The 12,099-nt window shown below is 39.3% G+C and overlaps 1 protein-coding gene across 1 annotated transcript in view; it reads left to right on the forward strand.

Moving 5' to 3' along the window:
* SEC24D (SEC24 homolog D, COPII coat complex component) overlaps positions 1-12,096 on the forward strand; it is a 73,009-nt gene extending 60,913 nt beyond the window's left edge. The window contains exons 18-23 of the mRNA XM_081332776.1: positions 1,257-1,395; positions 2,895-3,013; positions 6,801-6,980; positions 8,320-8,511; positions 9,886-9,975; positions 10,133-12,096. Coding sequence (XP_081188902.1) covers positions 1,257-1,395; positions 2,895-3,013; positions 6,801-6,980; positions 8,320-8,511; positions 9,886-9,975; positions 10,133-10,273 — 861 coding nt within the window. The 3' untranslated portion in view covers positions 10,274-12,096. The remainder of the gene's footprint in view (positions 1-1,256; positions 1,396-2,894; positions 3,014-6,800; positions 6,981-8,319; positions 8,512-9,885; positions 9,976-10,132) is intronic.
* Positions 12,097-12,099: the final 3 nt, after the last annotated feature.

A 12,099-nucleotide genomic window follows, 5' to 3' on the forward strand; every position in this document is an offset into this window, starting at 1 on the left:
CTTAGTATCTTCACAATACTTTGCAATATTTGCTGCTTCAGCTGTTGTCATAACAGGGGAATACAGCAGAATTGAAAGCAACTGTAAGTGGGGCTTTTTTACGTCCTGATATGTTATAGTTATGGTTTTATGGGCTTTTTGATTTTAGAAATGATGGAGACAACCCTTACTTTAAAATATAAGTAACCTGTAAACCTTCATTTGTAGTGAAGATTTATTTGTCATGACTGCATTCCTGCAGATTATAAGGGATTTCCAAAGTTATCTCAACATTTTGCTACTATTATAGTTATTCACATACCTTGAAGTATCAGAAATCCTCATGTAAGGGTGGTAAACAGTTATTCTTGGCAAAGAAAGCCCCATTCCTTAGCAAAATATGCCCTTATTTCAAGCTCCAACATACCAAAGTGATTAGTGCCTTTCCTGGGAATAAAGGAAAGAGTCAGGTACGCTCAATGAATGTAACTGGGTGTAAGTCATGAAAAACCTATAATAATTTTAAAAGAGACATTTAATTTTGTAAGTCAGGGAAAACTGCTACACTGCAAAAAATCAATGAATAAATAGTGCAATTCATGGGCTTTAGTTATATAATTTTGAGTATAAGGTACATGTGAATTAGAAAATAGTTAAGACCTTGGCATGTCAAACTGTAGGGGTTGGGAGGACCTCTGTGAAGTACCTTGGAAGTCAGTTTAAGCCATGCTATTTTAAAATGGTTCTTGGTCCAACTCATTCATTCATTCATTGGCATCCTTCAGTCTCGAGAGACTATGGTATTGTGCTCTGGAAAGAGGTCCTAAAGCAGCATCTAGTGTGGCTAACAAGGCCAATTTGAGAGTGGCAGTCCCTTCCGCACTGAGGGCAGATACAATCTGTCTCCTGTCCAGCCCCCAGGTTTCGCTGGTTGTGGGACTGCCTCTTTGCCTCAGCCTGCTGCACAAGTGTCCAACTAATTATAATATATTATGATCTGGACTTGTATTAAAAAAGAGAGAGTAAAATTCCACCTGAAGTTTTCTACTTGTAATACAGTGCCAACTTAGGTTTTAACCCTGTGTGTGCCATTCAGAGTTGCAATAGTGAGATAAGTGGCTGCATAAATTGATATCATAAATATAATAAATAAATAAATTGCACCTTTTGAGAGTGCCCCAAATTACTGTTTTAAAAACAAATTGAAATACCTTTGTAGAAAATGCAAGTAACTTAACCATTTTAAGTTATCTATCATCTTGACTTTGTCATTGCAGTGTGCAGTCCTTTACACATCCATGACTGGTCAAAGAAGACTGCGCATACATAACGTTGGACTCAGCTGTAGTTCCCAGTTAGCTGATATCTACAAGAGCTGTGAGACTGATGCATTAGTAAATTTCTTTGCAAAATCAGGTCAGTTTATAATATGCGATTTGAGAGTGAGGAGGGAGGCTGGAAACTGACGGCAGGCATTTAAAATCTGATAAAACACATGGTATTAAAAACCAGAAATAATCAATTCTTGTCTTAGATATATAAGAAATAGGCACTAGACAGTGATGTAAACTGGCAATAGTTGCTGAATGCTTTTTATATATTTAATTTAAATTCCTGGATAAATCACAAGTTCATACTTCAGAATTTCTGTGTATCATTGTAATATTAGTAGAGCACAATTGTTAGGTCACTATGATAGCATTGGAACAAGAGTATAGGCCACGGGTCGGCAACCCGTGGCTCCGGAGCCGCATGCGGCTCTTTGAGCCGTCTCCTGCGGCTCCCAGCCGCCCGGTGCGTGCGCACCTCTTCGAATGGGCAGTGGTGCGCGCGCACCTCTCCAAATGGAGAGTGGCACCGCCCGTTCCGAGAGGTGCGCGCGCACCTTTCCGAAGGGCGGAGGTGCGCGTGCACCTCTCCAAGCCGCCGCCGTCCCGTCCGGAGACCTGCCGCGTTCATCAAACATTGACGAACACGGCAGCTATGCAAACGGGATGGCTGCGGTTTGGAGAGTGCGCGCGCACCTCTCCAAGCCACCGCCATCCCGTCCGGAGACCTGCCGCGTTTGTCAAACATTGACGGACACGGCAGCTGTGCAAATGGGATGGCGGCGGTTTGGAGAGTGCGCGCGCACTCGCCAAACCGCCGCCATCCCGTCCGGAGACCTGCCGCGTTCGTCAAACATTGACGAATACGGCAGCTGTGCAAACAGGATGGCGGCGGTTTGGAGAGTGCGCGCGCACCTCTCCCAAGCCGCCGCTGTCCGGAGACCTGCCGACGGATGGCGGCGGCTTGGGAGAGGTGCGCACGCACTCGCCAAACCGCCGCCATCCCGTTTGCACAGCTGCCGCATTCGTCTATGTTTGACGAACGCGGCAGGTCTCCGGACGGGATGGCGGCGGCTTGGGAGAGGTGCGCGTGCACTCTCCAAACCGCCGCCATCCCGTTTGCACAGCTGCCGCGTTCGTCAATGTTTGACGAACACGGCAGGTCTCCAGACGGGACGGCACGCACCTCTCCAAAGGGGAGACCCGTCGCCGCGCAGGTGCCTCCCATTTTGCGCATGCGCAAAATGTTTTTTGCGCATGCGCGTGAGTGGACGCACGCGCGTGCACTTTTTGCGGCTCCCACTTTTTTGTTTGTGTGATGGAACCGGTTCTGAGTGGCTCTTTTCCTTTTTCCGGTTGCCGACCCCTGGTATAGGCCATTTCTTGTTGTGGTTGACCATGGATGCAAGGTGAATAATTTTCACAAAATTTATAATTTAAACCTAACATACACACAAAGTTTTATACTATGTTTCGAAAGAGTAGATTAGATGAAACTTTTTTAATACCTAAAATACGAATTTTCTTCTGTGAAAAGATATAATGGTTAACATAACATATTTTTATCACTTTTTTATATAATGATAGCTTATAAAGCCATTCTCAGCCAGCCCTTGAAGACTGTCCGTGAGATCCTGGTGAATCAAACAGCTCGCATGTTGGCATGTTACAGAAAGAACTGTGCTACTCCATCTACAGTGAGCCAGGTATTTTATATTTCCAGCTACAGATGTTTTATTTGGACATTATTTGGATATTATTTTAACATGTAAGCAAAAAACATGTGGTATCAAATTCAGAAATATTGCATCTCCATAGAGTTTCATATGGCAAATTTTATTTTTTCCCTTAAGTAGACTTAAGTGCTTGTGAACATTAGTGAGCCTTCTGCCACATTCCCTATAGTTAAATTCGTCTAGAGACTGAAAGTTGACATGCTGCAGAAGTCCACTATAGAATATAAACTAAGAATCTGGTGCTAAAAGTTTCAGAGTGATGCTATCAAGTCTTGTCTCGGTAAATAGAGAGGCTGTTGGGGTCTGGATGGGGGAAAATGGGCTCAGGCTTTCCTCTACCAAGACCAAGTATTGGTAGATCCTTGGATCTTTTAGTTCTGAGATTTTTCATCTTTGGTCTTAAATGGGATAGTTATGTTGGGATGTGTCTACAAAGGAGGAAGTGATGTGATGGACCCTTCTTCTCAGGAAGAAGAGAGCACATTTCTGGGAGGGGGTTGAGACAAGAGACAGCACAATCCAGAGCTGGACTGTGAGAAGAGAAAGATTTAGCATAACCACCCTCTAGATTATCCATTAGCTTAGGGTAGCATTGGTGTAGTCTGGCAAGTTTCTGTTTACATGGTATTGTGATTCAGTGTCAGCCTGTGGTTCCAGCAGCTCAGTCGGATGATTCTGAAGAGGAGGAGGAGGGGTTTGGAGAGCCTTTGGTGTCAGAGGAAGGTTCTGATGCACTGCAGAACTCTCAGCCTGGCCCCTCCCATCTTGTTCCTCCTCAGACTCAGCTGTGTGAGCATGAGGGATTGGAAGAAGATGATCCACAGCTGGCTCTGTTCAGAGATGCTAGGAGCAGGAGGCAATCTAGCAGAACAGAACAGAGGAAAGCAATGTGGCAACTTGGGAGAAGGCAATGAGAAGCCACGCCTTGGGACTGATGATAAAAGGGGAATGTATGGGAGGTGCTGGTTGCTGAAGGCAACCGTTTGAAGATCTTCTGCTAGAGTCCTGGTCTGTTATTCTTGTTTAACTCTTGTTTAACCTTTTGGTTTAAGTCTTGTTTGAACTTTTCGTTTAACTTTTGTTTGAACTCTTTGTAAATAAATTTAGTTGTTTTTTTCCAGCATGTTGATTATAAAAAGGGGTTGTCCCCGACATTCAAACAGGGCCGGTCGTAGGCTGGAACAGAACAGCTATAAGCAAATAAAGAACTTTATTTTGGCTGGATTGCATTATGTCATTTGGGGGGCTTGGCCCAACAATAGCATTCCCCCATTTGGAAGAAGTGTGCAATATGGGGATTTTCCTGGACTTTGAGATCCCGCTTGAGGAGCAGGCAGCATTGGAATTTAGCAAAATCTCTGCACAAATCCAACTTAGCTGCTGGTTATTCCCATTCCTGCATTGAAAAGCTCTTCTTACAGTCACTTATATCTTAGTCACATGTGAAAGGACTATCACAACATGGTCTACATGGGATTACCTTTGAAGGCTACTTAGAAGCTACAGTTGGTCCTGAATGCAGCAAAATGAGCAGTGATGGGCAGGCCTTGCTATGTCCATGTATCACATCTGATTTGTAAGCTGCACTGGTTACCAGTATGCTTCTGGTTGCAGTTCAAGCTGCTGGTTATTACTTATAAATCTTACATGGCATAGGGCCTGAGAGATCCTCTGTCTCCTGTTCTGTGTAATCAAATAGAATTGGCTTGCTTCAGATCCCATCAACTAAGCAATATCATCTATCGGGGCTTAAGAAACAGGCCCTCAACACCCGCTCTCTGTGACAGCATCCCTCCCAGAGATTCAGTCAGTCCCACTCCCTCACCTTCAAGCCCCCAAAACATGGCTCTTCTGGCAGGTTGCCTGGTTGGCCATTCTAAGTTGGGGGTGATGTGGAAGATTATACTTTACAATGTTCCCTTGAGGCACTGTACTTTATGTATACTGGTCCTCAGTTAATGACCACTTATACAGCAACAGTTTGAAGTTACAACTACTGGTCCTCAAAGTTCCAGCCATCCCAGCAACCCCACAGTTATGTGATGGAGTTCTGGGTGCTTGGCAGTTGGTTCACACTTATGATGGTTGCAGTGTACTGTGGTGATGTGATTGTAAGTTGTAATATTCTTTGCCAGCTTTCCAGCAAAGTTAATAGGAAAACCAGCAGGGAAGGTTGCAACTTGTTTTGGTAAGACTTCCCTTCGCACAAATCATGATCTTCACTTCACAATAGCAACAGTGATCTCAGGGATTGACATTAATAAACTATGCAGTCATATGATGTTGTGTTCTATATAATATCAAAAAATATTGCTTAGTGATAGAAATGTTAGTCCCAATTGCTGTTGTAACTTGAGAACTACTGTACCTGCATATTATATTTTTCTGTTGAGTGGCTTAAAAATTGGATGGATGGATGGACGGATGGATGGATGGTTAAATAAAGCAGCAAGTTGAAGGCAATACAGACTTTCTCAGTGTAAATACAGCCAGATAAAATTGTAATACAAAAATTTCTCATGGCACTGTTCCAGTTATTGATTTTAAAATATGGATGATTTGTGCTCTGTGGATTTTTTTTTCAGTTCAAAGAACAAAAAGTTTAAAATCCAAGTCAAGATTGTAAGATTTTGTGCTTTGTTTCCTCCAAATGTTAACTGATTTACACTGTTTTCTTATGCTGATTTTTAAGTAAGCTTACAAAGACATAAATTGCAATCTGAAATAAACATCTTTCCTCGCTTACATTTTCACTCAATTATTTTTGTGGCCAGGGCTGTAAATTGTGCAATATAAACCACCATACAAAAATAACACTTGCATAAAGCCTAATTAATCAGTGACGAAGCACTGCAAAGAGTTCAGAGTTAAAGCTTTACTTTCCAGATTTAGCTAGCACCTTTTATGGACAGGGTTAGCCCAGGCTGATTATGAGGAAATATCTAAATATTGTATTTATCGTTCCTATATGTGCTACACCAGTTGTGCTGCGTTTTCATTGAATTTTGTAGCAACTGCTTGCTTAAAATCTTGGCCTTCAACAGTCTTGCATCTCTGTATGTGCAGGATAGGTTAATCTCTAAATGTCATTGTGTTATAAATAATGCAACACAGTTTTTAACTACATGCAATTTAGTATATAAATCTCAGAAGAATTTTTTGCTTTGTATGGTATATGGCTGACAGAGCATATTATCAATTCATTTTCCTATAACTGAACTGCAATTCTGAGATGTATTTCTGTATTTCTAAAAAAAATACAATTTTTGAAAATTAGGCTTTTGTTCAGGCTCAAATCACTTGATAAATTTATCCTTTTCTAATTACCAAAATCCGATCATAAGAGCAGTTTCACTATAACATGATTGGAAAAGCTAGATTAAGTTCTAAGTCATGCGATCCCTGATTTGTACTGTATGCACATGATACCAACAAGCAGATGTCACCTTTATATTATAGGTACAAAAAATAAGAATCTTTAGGCAGGGAGGAAAATTCAGAAATTGAATATATTCTCAGAGGTTTTCATATTTATTTTAATTATTGAATATACTTTTTATCATAACACTGTTTTATGGACTGAAATATAAACAGAGTTGTGGCATTTGAAGAGAGGAAAACCATTTAAATTATTTATAGAAGTCTGTCAGACAAAAGCAGTTGATTGTGGATCTAATCAGATGTAAATCCTGCTGGAGAAAACTTGGAGTATATGGATGACAAGACATTCTAGCTGATGCCTTCTCTTCTTTTTCAGCTTATCCTTCCTGATTCAATGAAGGTACTTCCTGTCTACATAAATAGCCTTCTGAAAAGCTGTGTGCTGTTGGGCAAGTCAGAGATTCCCACGGATGAAAGAACTTTTCATAGACAGCTGGTCATGTCAATGGATGTTGCTGGCACCCAACTTTTATTCTACCCACAGCTTTTGCCAATTGTAAGTGTTTTGCTATCAGCAGAATTGGGCAATGTCATAAGGCAGCTTCTGCGACATGGAGAATATGCTAGGCTAGGGCACAAGACTGCCTCTAGAGTAGTCTTGCTGATGCTACTCAGTCCATCTGGTCTGAGTTAATGGTTCTACCATTATAATTCCTTCAGACCCCAGAGATTGGGAAAAGCCAATATAAGTATGATAGTGTCATGGCACTGATGAAGCACAGTTCATCTTCCTCAACCACACTTCTCTCTGTAACAACTTGTAGCTATTACCAATAGACAAGTAGTTGGTGACCCTCCCACCCCCTAGCACTGGCAAAACCAGCCAGACAATAGTAAGTTGTGTAATATTGTCTGGCAAAGAAAAGTCAGAGCAACTTTTCCATTTGTTCCCTGGCATAAACCTGAAAGTGCAGGTAGATTTCCATCCAAGAATAAATTATTTTGCAAAATGTGTTAAGCTTAAGATTAACTTTTGTGCCTAAAGTATTACTCTTCATATATACAGCATAATATCTAGAATTGCCAATGTAGGAATATTCATCTGGCCACTATGGTCATAATGTGGATTTTGTGGACTTTAATGTGGATTTTCCAACAAAGCCGGAACCACTGTGATTATACACGAGCGAGCTTGTCATGAATAGGCCACACCCACATTCCACAATTTGACCGTTATTATTACCATATAAGTGTATGTACTGACTCCCTTATCATTTGGCCCTTGCTCTGATGATGTCAACAGCTTGTTGACGAAAGCTCAGCAATAAAGAAGAATTTTTTCTTATATCCTGGAGTTCATCGTTTTTATTTTTACTGATTTCAAATGTCTATACTTGGGATTCCAGTTTTTAAATTTATTACACACACACACACACACAGGATAAACATACATTTAGAAAGGTATCTACAAAGAGTTTAAAAAGCTGTTAATTGTTCCATATCTTACGTTGATCTTAATCTGTGTATCTGAGTGTAGTCTGTGGGCTGCTGGTGATCTCCTCAACCCTCCTTTGGTTGTGTCTCATTGCCCTGACTCTCATCACAGTATTAATTATGTGGCTTCTATGTCTATATATGTCTTCAGGTTGTTGGCAACTATCTGGACAAGTCTATACAGTGTAACTGGTTTGCCATTGCCCGCTTCCTAGGGCTGAAAGATAGTAACTGGCCTAAAATCATCCAACCAGTTCTGTGTGTAAGACAGGATTAGAACTCACGGTTTCCCACTTTTGACCCTTGTGCCTTAAACCACTACATCAAACTGAGTCTCATAGTTATTCAGATTTTTTTTTAAAAAATGCAATGAATCTAAGAACTTAAATGTTATCCTACAGCACTCCATGGATGTAAATAAAGACACAATTCCTTCTGCTGTTCGCTGCTCAGAAGAACGGCTCTCTGAAGGAGGAATATTCCTATTGGCAAATTCTCTACATATGTTTCTATGGCTTGGAGTAAGTGCCCCACCAGATCTTATCCAAGGGATATTTAATGTGCCTTCCATTGCACATGTCAGCACTGAAGCTGTGAGTATATTGTTATTTATTTGAGAAACAGCTGTTGAATGCTTGTTTTTTAATACTTCATTTCCAAGCGTCAAGTGTCAGATGACATGATATGAACAATGCAGCCTTGAAATCACTGCTCCTTTATAAAGATGAGAATGCAGATGTGTAGAAATAGGCACAGAAAAAATGGGTAGGTTACTATACTTACATTATTTCACAAGTCTGTTGATTTCCCAAAACAATGCCTGAAACCAGTCCAAATTGCAAAGATGCAGCATGCCAGAACTGACTAATGTATAGGCAGGTTTTCAGAAAGAAGCACACAAATTACAATTGAAAGTAATGTGAATTGAATGTGTATCATTCAATTTTTTTAAAAGTTTTATAGAATCGCAAGGGCTGGAAGGGATCTGAAAGATTGCCTAGTCCAGGGGTAGGCAACCTCGGCTCTTTTATGACTCATGGACTTCAACTCCCAGAATTCCTGAGCCAGCCATGTCCTGTCACCTGCTTATTGCAAGAGCTGCTGAAACATTTTAGACAGATAGCTAACCAGCCTCTCTCTGAATATTCCAGCAAAGGAAGCATATCACTTCATAAGGTTGACATCTATTAATGTGAGGAAATTACTTATAGTTAACCTGAAACAAATTCCCTGTATATTTCAAATAGTTGCATCCTAGGCAAAGGGAACCAAGCCATTCAGGTCTGTGTGTGACTCTTTAGGTATCTGAAGACCGCTATCATATCTTCTCTGAGCCTTCTTTCTGCATGATAAACAATTCTTTAACCATGTTCATAGGACTTGGTTTCCAGTTCCTTCATTATCTTGGTAGCCTTCCACTGAACTTGCTTTTTAAATCACTTTTATTGTTTTATCATGCCACTGAACTTGCTTCTGTTTGTTAACATCTACCTTGTATTTGCCTTTTTATCTGGCCTGGCACATTGATGTAATAATGCCTTTATTAATGGCTGTGTCAAATTGTATGTGAATATTATCCTATTAACCAATAGCTCCTAGATTGCCTCCAGATTTGCTAAATATTGTTCAATTATCATTGCTTTTGATGGTTCAATAGGAACATTGAATAGTTGTTTTGATGAAATTCTATTTTAGCTTCTAAATCTTCTTTGAAATTTATTTCATCTTTGACCATGAATAAAATCTTTATCAATAATTTTGATGAAATTGCCAATGAAATTACATTCACAGAGAATTTTAAGGAAAATTTTCCTGTACCAAATAATTTGCTTGTTTCCATTGTACAAGTCAGCAACTTTTAACCTTTCAAATCCATTGCAAGTATCCATAAGGCACAGTACTTTTGTTTTGCCAGAATAGCAATTTTCATGTGTGCTAATTCTGTTATGTGTATTCATTACGTATAGACACATCTTCCAGAACTGGATAATCCCTATTCTTCAAAACTAAGATCCATAATAGATCAGCTCCAAAGCAGAACACCTTATTCCATGAAGGTAAAAGATTACTTAAAAAGTTACTCTCTGATTGCCTAATTCCCTCCTTTGAGAACATTTTAAGAACCTTAACTTTTCTTGCTGTTTAATTAAGCTGAGAAATAACTCAAAGCAGCATCTGTACATTTTGTTCATTCTTAAACTTTTTTTTTTTAAGATTCTGATTGTGAAGCAACGAGAGCAGGCAGAGACGGTTTTCAAGCAGTTCTTGATTGAAGACAAGAACATGTATGGAGGAGCTTCTTATGTAGACTTCCTATGTTGTGTTCATAAAGAAATATGTCAGCTTCTCAACTAATGAATTTTGATGTTGGTTCTATGCATTTGTTCAGAACCTATTCAAGAATAGCCAACTACCACCACAATGTGCTTAATATTGCTACCTTATTGTACAGTTTCTAATTTTGTAGATTAGTGCTTTGTTTCATAATAATGTAGCCATCTATAATTATGTAAACTAGGCAAATATTTGCTCAGGTATACCTCCTATGGGAGAGCCTTTATCCTTCTTTAAAAGGAAGTTTTGTAATGGCAAGGTTTGAAATCCGGGAATCTATATAAAACATGCAGTTCTCATTTCACAAATTTTAATAAACTGCAAAGCATTAAGCCCTGTTACATATGATTTGTATTACTCATATAATTTTTGGTCCTTTTTACTGTACATTTTGACCTAATAGCTTTTTTCTCGTGCTTTTTATTATTTTATTATTTTTCATGCTGTGGTGTTGTGGCATAGCTTTCAAAATAGTGGAGTATACAGCCCCAGCAAAACATCCAAAGATTGGGGCCACTGGAAATTGTGGCTCTCCAGATATAACTGGCCTATTTGTGCCTCCCAATAACCTGTTGATTTTGTAAATATTTTTAAAACTAATTATTTCTTGCGATGATAAAGAAAATGAGGAACGAAGGCAGTCAGTTGGTGGGGGGGGGTTAGGTCTTTTACATGCAGTTTGTATTTAGGGCAAATTGACCATGTAGTGTTGACCATGTCCAAGTGTAGCCTCAACATATTCACAAGGCCTTTCTGCCAAAACTTTAACTACTCCAGACTCCTGTTACTGTACATTAGTCAAAACAACTGAATTGTAACACTTTCTCTATGAGACAGTATTAAGGAATTTTGGATACTTTTGTTTAGGATGTAGCAAAATTTAAAGCCTTGCAAAAAGCAAAGTAGCAATTGCTATTACTGGAATTTACCTAAAGAATGACTGTTGGGAGTAAATTAACACTTAAACATTTAAACCTGTTCAATACACTAACTTCCCAGACCTAGAAAATGTACTACTACTTGAAAAACACTATTGTTAACTTTATTCCTAAAATAAAAGTTCCTTATTTGACTAAAACTGCATGTTTATATATAACTCTCTTAACTGCTTTAGAATTATTAGCCCATTGTCTATATGTTTTTTTCAGGTTTTACACTGTCATATTGAGAATCACATGATCTGGGGATTAATGGCTGGGTTCACACTTTACTAAAGCCATTTCATAGTATTTGACTTAAAACCATTTGTTTAGTGATTGTTGCAAGTTACGACACTGAAAAAAGTGACTTGTGTTTTTTACACTTACACACAACCGTTACATCATCCTCCTGGTCATGTGATCAAAATTCAAATGCTTAGCAACTGACGTTTATTACTGTTGCCGTGTGCAGGGGTTATGTGATCACCTTTTGCAACCTTCTGACAGTCAATGGGGAAGCCACAATCACTGAACAATAACTTAACTTATTCCCTTAACAACTGTGGCAAGAAAGGTTGTTAAAGAGGCAGAACTCACTTAACAGCTATCTTATTTAGCGATGGAAATTTTGGGTTTAATTGTAGTCATCAGTCAAGGATTACCTGGTAGTCCCATATGCAGTTGGTTGGGTATCTATCAGGATGGGCTTTCAATCAATCATGACTAAAATTCTGGTTTATTTTAAAGGATTTTAAATTTTTTGTCTATCTCACATTTGGTTTGTGGTTTTTCACCATACGTTTCTTGGACAACAAGCAATATAGCATTACAATATCCATTTCAAGAGAAATGTACTTTACTTAAAAGTCCCCCTTTTAAAAAACTATTTTCTGTTAACATGTTACTGAAATACACACACACACACAC

The sequence above is a fragment of the Vipera berus genome, assembly GCF_964194415.1.
Source record: "Vipera berus genome assembly, chromosome: 7".
Lineage (NCBI taxonomy): Eukaryota > Metazoa > Chordata > Lepidosauria > Squamata > Viperidae > Vipera > Vipera berus.